General features: G+C 44.4%; 1 protein-coding gene across 1 annotated transcript in view; it reads left to right on the top strand.

Moving 5' to 3' along the window:
* Positions 1 to 14,420: 14,420 nt before the first annotated feature.
* The window catches only part of LOC106585924 (fibroblast growth factor 5-like), a 36,384-nt gene continuing 33,304 nt past the window's right edge, over positions 14,421 to 17,500 (top strand). Inside the window, exon 1 of the mRNA XM_014172667.2 lies at positions 14,421 to 16,515. Coding sequence (XP_014028142.1) covers positions 16,263 to 16,515 — 253 coding nt within the window. The 5' untranslated portion in view covers positions 14,421 to 16,262. The remainder of the gene's footprint in view (positions 16,516 to 17,500) is intronic.

The raw sequence follows: 17,500 nt of genomic DNA, 5'->3' as shown, positions 1-17,500 counted from the left end.
CTGCCGACGGAGGAAAAGAGGTAGAAGGAGTGAGACCCTAGACAGACTATCTCGTTAACATTCAGTCCCTGGACAATACAATAGACGAGCTCAGGGCGAGGTTCTCCTTCCAGAGAGACATCAGGGACTGTAACTGTAACATACTCTGTTTCACGGAATCATGGCTCTCTCCAGATATATTGTCCCCGTCCATTCAGCCAGCGGGGTTCTCCGTCCATCACACGGACAGGAAGAAAGAACTCACCAGGAAAAAGAAAGACGGACGGGTTTGTTTCATGATTAACAACTCATAAGGTGATTGTGGGTAACGGACAGGAAGTCCTTCTGTTCTTCCGATCTGGAAAATTTGATTTATTTTCGAATTCTCAAAATCCTTGTGGGTCTGTGTAACCTGAGTGAAGTATGTGTTTCTAGTATGGTCATACAGGTCAGTTTCCACCTTATTTTGTGGGCAGTGTGCACATACAGTGAGGGAAAAAAGTATTTGATCCCCTGCTGATTTTGTAGGTTTGCCCACTGACAAAGAAATGATCAGTCTATAATTTTAATGGTAGGTTTATTTGAACAGTGAGAGACAGAATAACAACAAAAACCAGAAAAACGTATGTCAAAAATGTTATATATTGATTTGCATTATAATGAGGGAAATAAGTATTTGACCCCTCTGCAAAACATGACTTAGTACTTGGTGGCAAAACCCTTGTTGGCAATCACAGAGGTCAGACGTTTCTTGTAGTTGGCCACCAGGTTTGCACACATCTCAGGAGGGATTTTGTCCCACTCCTCTTTGCAGATCTTCTCCAAGTCATTAAGGTTTCCAGGCTGACGTTTGGCAACTCGAACCTTCAGCTTCCTCCACAGATTTTCTATGGGATTAAGGTCTGGAGACTGGCTAGGCCACTCCAGGACCTTAATGTGCTTCTTCTTGAGCCACTCCTTTGTTGCCTTGGCCGTGTGTTTTGGGTCATTGTCATGCTGGAATACCCATCCACGACCCATTTTCAATGCCCTGGCTGAGGGAAGGAGGTTCTCACCCAAGATTTCACGGTACATGGCCCCGTCCATCGTCCCTTTGATGCGGTGAAGTTGTCCTGTCCCCTTAGCAGAAAAACACCCCCAAAGCATAATGTTTCCTCCTCCATGTTCGACGGTGGGGATGGTGTTCTTGGGGTCATCGGCAGCATTCCTCCTCCTCCAAACACGGCGAGTTGAGTTGATGCCAAAGAGCTCCATTTTGGTCTCATCTGACCACAACATCTTCACCCAGTTGTCCTCTGAATCATTCAGATGTTTATTGGCAAACTTCAGACGGGCATGTATATGTGCTTTCTTGAGCAGTGGGACCTTGCGGGCACTGCAGGATTTCAGTCCTTCACGGCGTAGTGTGTTACCAATTGTTTTCTTGGTGACTATGGTCCCAGCTGCCTTGAGATCATTGAAAAAATCCTCCCGTGTAGTTCTGGGCTGATTCCTCACCGTTCTCATGATCATTGCAACTCCACGAGGTGAGATCTTGCATGGAGCCCCAGGCCGAGGGACTTTTGTGTTTCTTCCATTTGCGAATAATCGCACCAACTGTTGTCATCTTCTCACCAAGCTGCTTGGCGATGGTCTTGTAGCCCATTCCAGCCTTGTGTAGGTCTACAATCTTGTCCCTGACATCCTTGGAGAGCTCTTTGGTCTTGGCCATGGTGGAGAGTTTGGAATCTGATTGATTGATTGCTTCTGTGGACAGGTGTTTTTATACAGGTAACAAACTGAGATTAGGAGCACTCCCTTTAAGAGTGTGCTCCTAATCTCAGCTTGTTACCTGTATAAAAGACACCTGGGAGCAAGAAATCTTTCTGATTGAGAGGGGGCCAAATACTTATTTCCCTCATTAAAATGCAAATCAATTTATAAAATTTTTGACATGCGTTTTTCTGAATTTTTGTTGTTGTTATTCTGTCTCTCACTGTTCAAATAAACCTACCATTAAAATTAAAGACTGATCATTTCTTTGTCAGTGGGCAAACCTACAAAATCAGCAGGGGATCAAATACTTTTTTCCCTCACTGTAGCCTGTCTTCTCTTGAGAGCCAGGTCTACCTTCGGCGGCCTTTCTCAATAGCAAGGTTCTGCTCACTGATTTTGTACATGTTCAAAGATTTCCTTAAGTTTAGGTCAGTCACAGTGGTCAGGTATTCTGCTACTGTGTACTCTCTGTTCAGGGTCAAATAGCATTGTAGTTTGCACAGTTTTTTTGTTAATTCTTTCCAATGTGTCAAGTAAATATCTTTTTGAATGTGTTGCTGTCTTGGGGCTCTGTGGGGTCTGTTTGTGTTTGTGAACAGAGCCCCAGGACCAGCTTGCTTAGGGGACTCTTCTCCAGGTTCATCTCTCTGTAGGTGATGGCTTTGTTATGGAAGGACCAGCTTGCTTAGGGGGCTCTTCTCCAGGTTCATCTCTCTGTAGGTGATGGCTTTGTTATGGAAGGTTTGGGAATTAGTTCCTTTTTGGTGGTTGTAGAATTTAACGGCTCTTTTCTGGATGTTTATAATTAGTGGGTATCAACCTAACTCTGCTCTGCATGCATTATTTGGTGTTTTACATTGTACACAGAGGATATTTTTGCAGAGTTCTGCATGCAGAGTCTCAATTTGGTGTTTGTCCCATTTTGTGAATTGTTGGTTGGTGAGCGGACCCCAGACCTCACAACCATAAAGGGCAATGGGATCTATAACTGATTCAAGTATTTTTAGCCAGATCCTAATTGGTATGTTAAATGTTATGTTCCTTTTGATGGCATGCAAGGCCCTTCTTGCCTTGTCTCTCAGATCGTTCACAGCTTTGTGGAAGTTACCTGTGGTGCTGATGTTAATTAAGGCCAAGGTATGTATAGTTTTTTTTGTGTGCTCTAGGGAGAGTGTTTAGATGAAATTTCTATTTGTGGTCCTGGCAACTGGACCTTTTTTGGAAAACCATTATTTTTGTCTTACTGAGATTTACTGTCAGGGCCCAGGTCTGACAGAATCTGTGCAGAAGATCTAGGTGCTGCTGTAGACCCTCCTTGGTTGGGGACAGAAGACCCAGATCATCAGCGAACAGTAGACATTTGACTTCAGATTCTAGTAGGGTGAGGCCGGGTGCTGCAGACTTGTCTAGTGCCCTCGCCAATTCGTTGATATATTTATGTTGAAGACCGTGGGGCTTAAGCTGCATCCCTGTCTCACCCCACGGCCCTGTGGAAAGAAATGTGTGTGATTTTTGCCAATTATAACCACATACTTGTTTGTGTACATGGATTTTATAATGTCGTATGTTTTTCCCCCAACACGTTTTCCATCAATCTCTCCTCCCACCTCTCTCTTGCTGTCTCTCTCTTCTTATTTACTACCAGACCAGAGGCTTAAACCCCTCCCCCATCCCACTCTCCCCATCCCACTCTCCCTTCTCAGAGGACAGAATATATACACAGGAGGGAATCCTGGGGAAAACTAGACGGAACTAATATTTCCCTGCTGAGAAAGGGTCTGCAAGGGGAGATCTCTGGTTACGGTACACACTCTCAGAGCGAGTGGCAGGTCTCTGTCCCAAATGGCACTCTAGGAATACGCTAGTGCACTACTTTATAGGGAATAGGGTGCTATTTGAGATAGGCCCCAGGCAGGTAGGGATGAAGTGATCTTAAAGGAGTTGGGAAGTAGACAGGACAGGATCTCCTCCCTCACCATCCTCCCCCTCCTCCCCCTCCTCCCCCTCCTCCCTCACCATCCTCCCCCCACCCTCCCCCCTCCTCCCCCCTCCTCCCTCACCATCCTCCTCCCCTCCCCTCCCCCTCCTCCCTCCTCCCCCTCCTCCCTCACCATCCTCCCCCCATCCTCCCCCTCCTCCCCCATCCTCCCCTCCTCCTCACCATCCTCCCCCCTCAGGATAGATAATAATAATAAGGTATTTGAGGTAGATATGTACATGAAGGCAGGGTAAAGTGACTAGGCATCAGGATAGATAATAATAAGGTATTTGAGGTAGATATGTACATGGAGGCAGGGTAAAGTGACTAGACATCAGGATAGACAATAATAATAAGATATGTGAGGTAGATATGTACATGAAGGCAGGGTAAAGTGACTAGGCTTCAGGATAGATAATAAGCTATTAGAGGTAGATATGTACATGAAGGCAGGGTAAAGTGACTAGACATCAGGATAGATAATAATAAGGTATTAGAGGTAGATATGTACATGAAGGCAGGGTAAAGTGACTAGACATCAGGATAGATAATAATAAGGTATTTGAGGTAGATATGTACATGAAGGCAGGGTAAAGTGACTAGGCATCAGGATAGACAATAATAATGAGGTATTTGAGGTAGGTATGTACATGAAGGCAGGGTAAAGTGACTAGACATCAGGATAGATAGTAATAAGGTATTTGAGGTAGATATGTACATGAAGGCAGGGTAAAGTGACTAGACATCAGGATAGATAATAATAAGGTATTAGAGGTAGATATGTTCATGAAGGCAGGGTAAAGTGACTAGACATCAGGATAGATAATAATAAGGTATTTGAGGTAGATTTGTAAATGAAGGCAGGGTAAAGTGACTAGACATCAGGATAGATAATAATAAGGTATTTGAGGTAGATTTGTAAATGAAGGCAGGGTAAAGTGACCAGGCATCAGGATAGATAATAATAAGGTAGATATGTACATGAAGGCAGGGTAAAGTGACTAGACATCAGGATAGATAATAATAAGGTAGATATGTACATGAAGGCAGGGTAAAGTGACTAGACATCAGGATAGATAATAATAAGGTATTTGAGGTAGATATGTACATGAAGGCAGGGTAAAGTGACTAGGCATCAGGATAGATAATAATAAGGTAGATATGTACATGAAGGCAGGGTAAAGTGACTAGGCATCAGGATAGACAATAATAATGAGGTATTTGAGGTAGGTATGTACATGAAGGCAGGGTAAAGTGACTAGACATCAGGATAGATAGTAATAAGGTATTTGAGGTAGATATGTACATGAAGGCAGGGTAAAGTGACTAGGCATCAGGATAGATAATAATGTATTTGAGGTAGATATGTACATGAAGGCAGGGTAAAGTGACTAGACATCAGGATAGATAGTAATAAGGTATTTGAGGTAGATATGTACATGAAGGCAGGGTAAAGTGACTAGGCATCAGGATAGATAATAATGTATTTGAGGTAGATATGTACATGAAGGCAGGGTAAAGTGACTAGACATCAGGATAGATAATAATAATGTATTTGAGGTAGATATGTACATGAAGGCAGGGTAAAGTGACTAGACATCAGGATAGATAATAATAAGGTATTTGAGGTAGATATGTACATGAAGGCAGGGTAAAGTGACTAGGCATCAGGATAGATAGTAATAGGTGTAAAATAAAGAACAGACCATAGTCCACACAGACGTAGACCACATACACCAGTGGAGGCTGCTGAGGGAGGAGGGCTCATAATAATCAATGGAACGGAGTCAATGGAATGGCATAAAACAGCAGGAAACTATGTGTTTGATGTATTTCATACCATTCCACTGATTCCAGTCCAGTCATTACCACAAGCCAGTCCTCCCCAATTAAGGAGCCACCAACCCCCTGTGACAAACACACACCCTAGTCCACACATCAGATCCTTGTACACAGATAATCAACAAAGTCAAACAAAGCGGTCCGTGAAATAATGAGGTCTGGGAATACAGTGGTGAATGTATGTGAAGGCTGTTCCCGTGTGGCTCAGTTGGTAGAGCATGGTGTTTGCAACGCCAGGGTTGTGGGTTCGATTCCCACGGGGGACCAGTATGGAGAAAAATATATGAAATGTATGCATTCACTACTGTAAGTCGCTCTGGATAAGAGCATCTGCTAAATGACTAAAATGTAAAACCTTAAGATGAGCTTGTTGTCATTGTCTCTGTTCTCGTAGTTGAAAATCCATAAATTACAAAACAAAATCATTTACAAATAACTCAAATAATAAATGAAATGAACTAATAAATAATAAAATAAAATAAACTTCATTTGGATAGTTGAAATGTTACTGATAGTCTGTAGACTAACTATCTTCTAACGCAGAACTTAACCCTAGCCCTAACCTTAACCCTTACCCAAACCCTAATTCTAACCTAATTCTAACCTTAGCAACCAGTTTCCTATCAACAGGTGTGTTGGTAGCACCGTATGACCATCTACAGGACTATCTGACTATCTAAATAAAGTGTGACCGCTTAGACTACACATCTACATGTTCTGGATGTATAGACACAGTACCAGTCAAAAGTTTGGACACACCTACTCATTCAAGTCTTTTTCTTAATTTGTACTTTTTTATACACTGTAGAATAACAACGAAGACATATGGAATCATGTAGTAACCAAAAAAGTGTTAAACTAATCAAAATATATTTGAGATTGGAGATGTTTCAAAGTAGCCACCCTTTGACTTGATGACAGCTTTGCACAATCTTGGAATTCTCTCAACCAGATTCATGAGGTAGGCAGCAGGAATGTATTTTAATTAACAGGTGTGCCTTGTTAAAAGTTAATTTGTGGAATTTCTTTCCTTCTTAATGCATATGAGCCAATCAGTTGTGTTGTGACAAGGTAGGGGTGGTTTACAGAAGATAGCCCTATTTGGTAAAAGACCAAGTCCATATTATGGTGGAATTTCTTTCCTTCTTAATGCATATGAGCCAATCAATTGTGTTGTGACAAGGTAGGGGTGGTATACAGAAGATAGCCCAATTGGGTAATAGACTAAGTCCATATTAAGGCAAGAACAGCTCAAATAAGCAAAGAGAAACGACAGTCCATCATTACTTTAAGACATAAAGGTCAGTCAATTCAGAAACCTTCAAGAACTTTGAAAGTTTCTTCAAGTGCAATCATAAAAACCATCAAGCGCTGTGATGAAACTGTCTCTCATGAGGACTGCCACAGGAAAGGAAGACCAAGAGTTACCTCTGTTGCAGAGGATAAGTTCATTAGAGTTATCAGCCGCAGAAATTACAGCCCAAATAAGTTCAAGTAACAGAGACATCTCAACATCAACTGTTCAGAGGAGACTGCGTGAATCAGGGCTTCATGGTCTAATTGCTGCAAAGAAACCACTACTAAAGGACACCAAAAATAAGAAGAGACTTGCTTGGGCCAAGAAACACGAGCAATGGACATTAGACCGGTGGAAATCTGTGCTTTGGTCTGATGAGTCCAAATTTGATATTTTTGGTTCCATTTTTGGTTTGTGAAATGCAGGGTAGGTGAATGGAAGATCTCCACTTGTGTGGTTCCCACCATGAAGCATGAAAGAGGAAGTGTGATGGTGTGGGGTTGCTTTGCTGGTGACACTGTCTGTGATTTATTTAGAATTCAAGGTACACTTTAACAGCATGGCAACCACAGCATTCTGCAGAAATACACCATCCCATCTGGTTTGGGCTTAGTGGGACTATTATTTGTTTTTCAACAGGATAATGACCCAACACACCTCCAGGCTGTGTCAGGGCTATTTGACCAAGAAGGAGTGCTGCATCAGATGACCTGGCCTCCACAATCACCCGACCTCAACCCAGTTTAGATGGTTTGGGATGAGTCACGTTCGTCATAATGATTGGACCAAGGCGCAGTGTGAGTAGCGTTCCACATCTTTATTATAATGTGAAACTTTAGCAAAATACAAAAACAATAAATGAACAAACGAAACGTGAGACAGTGAAGTGCAAATAGGCACCTACACAAAAACAAGATCCAACAAACACAGGTGGGAAAAATAACTACTTAAATATGATCCCCAATTAGAGACAACGATTACCAGCTGCCTCTAATTGGGAATCATACAAATCATCAACATAGAAATAGTAACCTAGAACCCCACATAGAAATAATAAACTAGAATACCCCCCACTCACGCCCTGACCTACTTCACCATAGAGAAACAATGGCTCTCTATGGCCAGGGCATGACAGGATGAGCTGGACCACAGGGTGAAGGAAAAGCAGCCAACAAGTGCTCATCATATGTGGGAACTCCTTCAAGACTGTTGGATAAGCATTCCAGGTGAAGCTGGTTGAGAGAATGCCAAGAGTGTGCATAGCTGTCATTAAGGCAAAGGGTGGCTATATTTAAGAATTTAAAATATAAAATATCTTTTGATTTGTTTAACACTTTTTTGGTTACTACATGATTCCATATGTGTTATTTAATAGTTTTGATGTTTTCACTATTATTCTACAGTGTAGAAAAAATCAACAACAAAAAAAAGAACCCTTGAATGAGTCGGTGTGCCCAAACTTTTGACTGGTACTGTGTGTAATGTGTTTGTCTGTTCCACTGAACCTTGGCTACAGTTCACAGGGATTTAATATTTATTCTATGCTGTTCTATTATATCCTAATCTATTTAAATTATATTCTCTTCCACCATAGATAAACCCTGTATTTACATGTATAGTGGCCTATAGGCTGTGTGTATGCGGGGTGACGTGAGAGAACTTGGGAAGGTTGAACACCAGACGGGCTGCGGCGTTCTGGATGAGTTGTAGGGGTTTAATGGCACAGGCAGGGAGCCCAGCCAACAGCGAGTTGCAGTAATCCAGATGGGAGATGACAAGTGCCTGGATTAGGACCTGCGCCGCTTCCTGTGTGAGGCAGGGTCGTACTCTGCGAATGTTGTAGAGCATGAACCTACAGGATCGGGTCACCGCCTTGATGTTAGCGGAAAACGACAGGATGTTGTCCAGGGTCACGCCGAGGCTCTTAGCACTCTGGGAGGAGGACACAATGGAGTTGTCCACCGTGATGGCGAGATCATGGAAAGGGCAGTCCTTCCCCGGGAGGAAGAGCAGCTCCGTCTTGCCGAGGTTCAGCTTGAGGTGGTGATCCGTCATCCACACTGATATGTCTGCCAGACATGCAGAGATGCGATTCGCCACCTGGTTATCAGAAGGGGGAAAGGAGAAGATTAATTGTGTGTCGTCTGCATAGCAATGATAGGAGAGACCATGTGAGGATATGACAGAGCCAAGTGACTTGGTGTATAGCGAGCATAGGAGAGGGCCTAGAACAGAGCCCTGGGGGACACCAGTGGTGAGAGCACGTGGTGCGGAGACGGATTCTCACCACGCCACCTGGAAGGAGCGACCTGTCAGGTAGGACACAATCCAAGAGTGAGCCGCGCCGGAGATACCCAACTCGGAGAGGGTGGAGAGGAGGATCTGATGGTTCACAGTATCAAAGGCAGCAGATAGGTCTATAAGGATGAGAGCAGAGGACAGAGAGTTAGCTTTAGCAGTGCGGAGAGCCTCCGTGACACAGAGAAGAGCAGTCTCAGTTGAATGACCAGCCTTGAAACCTGACTGATTTGGATCGAGAAGGTCATTCTGAGAGAGATAGCAGGAGAGCTGGCCAAGGACGGCACGTTCAAGAGTTTTGGAGAGAAAAGAAAGAAGGGATACTGGTCTGTAGTTGTTGACATCGGAGGGATCGAGTGTAGGTTTTTTGAGAAGGGGTGCAACTCTCGCTCTCTTGAAGACGGAAGGGACGTAGCCAGCGGTCAAGGATGAGTTGATGAGCGAGGTGAGGTAAGGGAGAAGGTCTCCGGAAATGGTCTGGAGAAGAGAGGAGGGGATAGGATCAAGCGGGCAGGTTGTTGGGCGGCCGGCCGTCACAAGACGCAAGATTTCATCTGGAGAGAGAGGGGAGAAAGAGGTCAAAGCATAGGGTAGGGCAGTGTGAGCAGGACCAGCGGTGTCGTTTGACTTAACAAACGAGGATCGGATGTCGTCGACCTTCTTTTCAAAATGGTTGACGAAGTCATCCGCAGAGAGGGAGGAGGGGGGGAGGATTCAGGAGGGAGGAGAAGGTGGCAAAGAGCTTCCTAGGGTTAGAGGCAGATGCTTGGAAGTTAGAGTGGTAGAAAGTGGCTTTAGCAGCAGAAACAGAGGAGGAAAATGTACAGAGGAGGGAGTGAAAAGATGCCAGGTCCGCAGGGAGGCTAGTTTTCCTCCATTTCCGCTCGGCTGCCCGGAGCCCTGTTCTGTGAGCTCGCAATGAGTCGTCAAGCCACGGAGCAGGAGGGGAGGACCGAGCCGGTCGGGAGGATAGGGGACATAGAGAGTCAAAGGATGCAGAAAGGGAGGAGAGGAGGGTTGAGGAGGCAGAATCAGGAGATTGGTTGGAGAAGGATTGAGCAGAGGGAAGAGATGATAGGATGGAAGAGGAGAGAGTAGCAGGAGAGAGAGGGCGAAGGTTGCGACGGCGCAATACCATCTGAGTAGGGGCAGAGTGAGTAGTGTTGGAGGAGAGCGAGAGGGAAAAGGATACAAGGTAGTGATCGGAGACTTGGAGGGGAGTTGCAGTGAGATTAGTAGAAGAACAGCATCTAGTGAAGATGAGGTCAAGTGTATTGCCTGCCTTGTGAGTAGGGGGGGACGGTGAGAGGGTGAGGTGAAAAGAGGAGAGGAGTGGAAAGAAGGAGGCGGAGAGAAATGAGTCAAAGGTAGACGTAGGGAGGTTAAAGTCACCCAGAACTGTGAGGGGTGAGCCATCCTCAGGAAAGGAACTTATCAAGGCGTCAAGCTCATTGATGAACTCTCCAAGGGAACCTGGAGGGCGATAAATGGTAAGGATGTTAAGCTTGAATGGGAATTCAAAGGAGGAGATACACAGATGGGTCAGGAGAGAAAGAGAGAATGTCCACTTGGGAGAGATGAGGATTCCAGTGCCACCACCCCGCTGACCAGATGCTCTCGGGGTGTGCGAGAACACGTGGTCAGACGAGGAGAGAGCAGTAGGAGTAGCAGTGTTTTCTGTGGTAATCCATGTTTCCGTCAGCGCCAAGAAGTCGAGGGACTGGAGGGTAGCATAGGCTGAGATGAACTCTGCCTTGTTGGCCGCAGACCGGCAGTTCCAGAGGCCGCCGGAGACCTGGAACTCCACGTGGGTCGTGCGCGCTGGGACCACCAGGTTAGAGTGGCAGCGGCCACGCGACGTGAAGCGTTTGTATGGCCTGTGCAGACAGGAGAGAACAGGGATAGACCGACACATAGTTGATAGGCTACAGGAGAGGCTACGCTAATGCAAAGGAGATTGGCATGAAAAATTAACTAAACAACTGGGGAAGCGAGAGAGCAGGGCCTCCCTCACTAACAATTCACTGAAACACTAAAACGCTCAAATATAACTTCTCTAGCTACCACTAGAAATTAAAATTGATGTAAACTACAGTGGTTCAATGTTACCAGGAATAGGCTCAAACTTAGTTTATTCCGCTAGCTAACTTGGTACAGTATTCTTCCGTGAAAACCCACCTAGTGCACTGTGTCCTATGACGCCGTAGCTAACTAGCTAACTAGCATGCTAGCATCCTATAACACACGGTTAGCACCAATACTTGGTAACAACAAGCTACCAATGGATCATTCGTGTCCGTGTCTAGTTCATAACGCAGAAGTAATTAAACGTTGGCTAGCTAACACAAAGTCAGTCCTGCTAGCTACACAAGTGGACTACACATCTCGAATGTTCAGAAAGTTAAGCTTACGTTGCAAAAATCTTATTGACTAAAAATGATACAGCTAGCTGGTAGGGTTAGCTAGCTAGCAGCTAGATTAATTTGAGAATTTGGTGTCACTGGCCTAAACACAATACCCTATCATGTATAAGTGGAATTATGTTTTTCAAAATGTTTACAAATTAAAAGCTGAAATGTCTTGACTCAGTAACTATTCAAGCCCTTTGTTTTGACAAGCCTAAATAAGTGTCAGGTTGGTGGGTGTAGCTGGTGTATAAAGTCAGTCAGAGATGAGGGAAACAACACACTTTACTCAACAGCACAAAGTAAACAATTTACAAAGTGCAAAAAGAACGGTTGCCACAAAGCATGGGTGATAAACAGCAGCCGGTACAAACCAGCCGGAACATACCGACCTGAACAAATAACAATCACACACAAAGACGTGGGGGGGGGGAAACAGAGGGTTAAATACATGACCAGTAATTGGGAAATCAAAACCAGGTGTGTGGGAAAACGAGACAAAATAAATGGAAAATGACAAATGGATCGGCGATGGCTAGAAGACCGGTGACGTCGACCGCCGAACACCGCCCGAACAGGGAGAGGCATCAACTTCGGCCGAAGTCATGACAATAAGTTCAGGAGTAAAAATGTGCTTAACAAGTCACATAATAAGTTACATGGACTCACTCTGTGTGTAATAATAGTGTTGAACATGATGTTTTAATGACTACCTCATCTCTGTATCCTACACATACAATTATCTGTGGGGTCCCTCAGTCGAGCAGTGAATTTCAAACACAGATTCAACCACAAAGACCAGGAAGGTTTTCAATGCCTCACAAAGAAGGTCGCCTATTGGTAGATGGGTAAAATAACATAAAAAGCAGACAGTGAATATTCCTTTAAGCATGGTGAAGTTATTCATTACACTTTGGACGGTATATCAATACACCCAGTCACTACAAAGATACAGGTGTCTTCCTAACTCAGTTGACGGAGAGGAAGGAAACTGCTCAGGGATTTCACCATGGAGACAATGGTGACTTTAAAAAACTTTATAGTTACTCCACAATATTAACCTAAAAATATTTAATTCATTTTGAATTCAGGCTGTAACACAACAACATGTGGAATAAGTCAAGGTGTCACGTTCTGACCAGTAAAGGGGTTATTTGTTATTGTAGTTTGGTCAGGGGGTGGCAGGGGGTGTTTGTTTTATGTGGTTCGGGGTTTGTTGGGATATGTGTTTATGTAGAGGGGTGTTTGTTTAGTGTGTTCCGGGGGTTTTGGTTAATGTTCTGTTAGTATATTTCTATGTTCTAGTCTAGTCTTTCTATTTCTATGTTTAGTTGATGGGGTTGACCTTCAATTGGAAGCAGCTGCTCTTCATTGCTTCTAATTGAAGGTCTTACTTAAGAGGGGTGTTTTTGTCATGGGATTTGTGGGAAGTTGTTTTTGCATAGCTGTGTGTTTAGCCTGCAATACTGTGCGTTCGTTCGTTTTGTTGTTTACGTGTTCTAATAAAAGTTAAAATCAGCGCTCAACCCGCTGCGCCTTGGTCCATTACATACAATGGCCGTTACACAAGGGGTATGAATTCTTTCTGAAAGCACTGCATGTATGAGCATTTTTGTCTGTGCACTGACTGAACCTTGACTGCAGTTCCTAGTGATTTACTACTGCAGTTTCCAGTGAGTGTTTTCCCATATGATGCAGACACCATAACAAAGCAGGAGTGGATTCCCACTGAGACAGGAGCACATGGATGTAGCACGCAATATGTTAACATCCTACTTAACCCTTAACTGCTCGTGTATGATCTGGAACGGAGACAACCGGTTTGGACAACAACATGGTCTGCTTGTAGGAGACCATGACTGAGAATTAGGCTAATCAATTCACACTAAAACAATAGCAGGTTGTGGCTACTTTCTTATGAGTATTGTAAAATAGGCCTGTTAGTTTTATAAATACATTAACCCTTATCTATATATTTACTTATTTACTTTCAAAAATCTCTCATTAATAGCAGTCTTTCTCGAGAAAAACAATTGGCATTACAATTAATGGTTCATTTGAATTTTCTAATCTATTGCAATATCTCACCAAAATGTACCTTGGATTCAGAAGCTCTACTATATTGTATTATATTGTATTATATTATATTCCCTCATAACCACATGAACAGAACAACACTCACGTCGGTAATAGACTATATTAGGTAAAGAAAGAAGCTATATTGGGTTAAGCAGTGCGCGAGTCTGCCTGCCCTGCAAGTGCGATGTTAAAACTGTGAAATGTCACTTGAGGAACTGAGGGCTGTAGGGCTGCAGGGCTGTAGAGCTGTAGGGCTGTAGAGCTGCAGGGCTGTAGGGCTGTAGAGCTGTAGGGCTGTAGAGCTGCAGGGCTGTAGGGCTGCAGGGCTGTAGGGCTGTAGAGCTGTAGGGCTGTAGAGCTGCAGGGCTGTAGGACTGCAGGGCTGTAGGGCTATAGAGCTGTAGAGCTGCAGGGCTGTAGGGCTGCAGGGCTGTAGGGCTGTAGAGCTGTAGGGCTGTAGAGCTGCAGGGCTGCAGGGCTGTAGGGCTGTAGGGCTATAGAGCTGTAGAGCTGCAGGGCTGTAGGGCTGCAGGGCTGTAGGGCTGCAGGGCTGTAGGGCTGTAGAGCTGCAGGGCTGTAGGGCTGCAGGGCTGTAGGGATGCAGGGCTGTAGGGCTGTAGAGCTGTAGGGCTGCAGGCTGTAGAGCTGTAGGGCTGTAGAGCTGTAGGGCTGCAGGACTGTAAAGCTGTAGGGCTGTAGAGCTGTAGGGCTGTAGGGCTGCAGGACTGTAAAGCTGTAGGGCTGTAGAGCTGTAGGGCTGTAGGGCTGTAGAGCTGTAGGGCTGTAGAGCTGTAAAGCTGTAGGGCTGTAGAGCTGTAAATCTGTAGGGCTGCAGGGCTGTAGGGCTGTAGGACTGCAGGGATGTAGGGCTGTAGAGCTGTAAAGCTGTAGGGCTGTAGAGCTGTAGGGCTGTAGGACTGTAAAGCTGTAGGGCTGTAGAGCTGTAGGGCTGCAGGACTGTAAAGCTGTAGGGCTGTAGAGCTGTAGAGCTGTAGTGCTGTAGAGCTGTAGGGCTGCAGGACTGTAAAGCTGTAGGGCTGTAGAGCTGTAGGGCTGCAGGACTGTAAAGCTGTAGTGCTGTAGAGCTGTAGGGCTGCAGGACTGTAAAGCTGTAGAGCTGCAGGGCTGTAAAGCTGTAGGGCTGTAGGGCTGCAGGTCTGTAAAGCTGTAGGGCTGTAGGGTTGCAGGGCTGTAAAGCTGTAGGGCTGCAGGGCTGCAAAGCTGTAGGGCTGTAGGGCTGCAGGGCTGTAAAGCTGTAGAGCTGTAGGGCTGTAGGCCTATCTATTTCAAACCCCACTGCCCCTCACATACACACGCAGTTCTTCACCTTTATATTGTCGCACCGCAAACTTTGAACTGTCCCACAGCAACTCTCAGATTTCGAAATAAGACTGTCAAGGGATCTCTCGCTCTCCAGTTCAGTTATTCATTATTGGTGTGCTGCAGATCTATTAAAACATGCCTCCTCGTGCGTAAAATGCCGCGCATGCTGCGTCCTGGCACCGAGGAGTGGAAAACGCGCACTGTCAGTTTCATTCTCTTTTGTTGGCCTCATCGTTGCTGTTTTGCAGCGCAGGTCGAAATTGAGCAGGGGCTGGTGTTTGAGAGAGAAAATCCGGATCAGAGAAAGAGCGTCCTTCAGAAGTCCGGCATGCATTAAGCAGTGAGAACATTGTGTTGGTTATAAATATCTCCGTGTGTGCCAGGCCAGCAGAACCACTCCAGCAAGCAGCTACAACACCGACGTAGTCTCAGAGCATTTGGTATTATTCTGTATGTAAATCCGGGACAGTACATTTAGTACATTTTTAAGTTTCGTACGTTATGTATTAATTTGTGGATGTCCATCATCTATTTCGTACAATATGTTATACATTACAATTCGTACTATATGTTACGACTTTTCAGAATGTACAATATCTTGCGAATATGCTAAACATATGGTATGTTACAAATACCAATTTGTTGTGACTAATGTTAGCTAGGTGGCTAACGCTAATGTTAGCTAGCTCTATGGGTCAGGGTTATGGGTTAAGGGTTAAGAGTTAGGTTTAAAGAGTTAGGGGTTATCTAAATAGGTTAAAGTTTTGGGTGTTATGGGAAGGGTTAGCTAACATGCTAAGTAGTTGCAAAGTAGCTAAAAAGTAGTAAAAAAGTAGCAAAGTTGCTAATTAGCTCAAATTGTCCCTGATGAGATTCGAACATGCAACCTTTGGGTTACTAGACGTTCGCGTAACACTTGGATTCATCCACCCAGACCAACCACTCTCCATTCATATTTTGCTTTATTATTTTAAGGCAACTTTTTGTTGTTGTTGTTGTCTTATGTAATCATACCAAACAGTAACATATCATACAAATTTGATTGTCCCGGATTTACATTTACTATGTTACATCTAGTCTATGAGACCAGTCTGACAATATACACCGCCTCGCTGCACGGCCGAACGAGCTCTGCTGGCGCTGGGTCCGTGCGGTGTGCGCACGGTTCCTCTTGCACTGGCACAGCACACTTGAGAGCTCAAGAACCACAACAACAAAATGCTAGAAGGAGAAGAAGTGGCCTAGCAGAGCCAGAGGACAGACAGAGTTTCCTTCCTTCTTTTTCTTTGTTGGTGTGTTGGGAAGAATGAATGTTCCTCTCTCTGTTTTTACCTTCGCTCTGCTGCAGTTGATTTGCGCCGCTGTTATCGCCGTCTCCGCGGTAGTAGTCGCTGGATCGGTTAAATACGTCTCTTTGGAGGACCAACTTCTGGAAGAGGGTACTATCAGTGTTTCAGGACGCAGGACTTGCAGACTGTACTGTCGGGTTGGCATTGGTTTTCATCTCCAGATCCATACTGACGGAAGAGTCAACGGTAGTCATGAGCCTAGTCAGTTGAGTAAGTTATTATTAAACCATTCTGCTATGGCCAGGCCTCTCGAAGTGGATATTTAGTTAATTATCCATAAAGTGCGAGTGGATAGAGAGAAGATCATGCTGAAATGGAAGACTATTGCTGGGTTTCCAACATGAAATTATTATACATTATTGCATGAATTTGTCTCTGAACTATAATGTTTAGGCTATTACTATGTATCCTGAAAAAGGTGGCCAGTTCCATTAGCCATTTCAACTTTAATTGTACTGTATTTAAGCAATAAGGCACGAGGAGGTGTCTTATATGGCCAATACACCACAACTAAGAGCTGTTACGCACGACACAACGTGGAGTGCCTGGATAAAGCCCTTAGCAGTGGTATATTGGCCATATACCACAAACCCCAGAGATGCCTTAGTGCTACAATAAACTGGTTACCAACGTAATTAGAGCAGTAAAAATAAACGTTTTGTCATACGTGTGGTATAGGTCTGATATACCACAGCTGTCAGCCAATCAGCATTCAGGGCTTGACCCACCCAGTTTAATAATTACTTATGTATGACCATGACATATTTTAGAAATAACAAATCACTGCATAGCTGTGGCAGGATTGTGTTATGTCAAAATATGCTTAAATAATACATACGTAATTTATTTAACAGGGTTCTGATTCGTAGCATATCTAGCTAATATATATCTATAATATATATCTAGCTCCACATGTCAGTCACAGTCAGCGATAGTAGCCCTGCCGTTCCTACATCTCGGGTTACTGGTTTCCCTGAAGAACTGTTGACTGGAGTGCGGACTGGGCCTGTATTACAGAAAGGGTCTCAGAGATCTGATTTAGGATCATTTTGACTTTCAGATCATCATGAATGCAATTGTATAAACGGGGGAGACTTGCTTCTAGATCAGCACTCCGGATTACGGGCTTTGGCCATCTGTCTGAAATGGCTCGTTTGTGACTCTTTTTTTGGGACATTGGCAGGTCTTTATGCGT

Source organism: Salmo salar, chromosome ssa24 (assembly GCF_905237065.1).
Source record: "Salmo salar chromosome ssa24, Ssal_v3.1, whole genome shotgun sequence".
Lineage (NCBI taxonomy): Eukaryota > Metazoa > Chordata > Actinopteri > Salmoniformes > Salmonidae > Salmo > Salmo salar.
The sequence above is the reverse complement of the archived record's forward strand: the minus strand, read 5'-3'. Positions and strand labels throughout refer to the sequence as shown.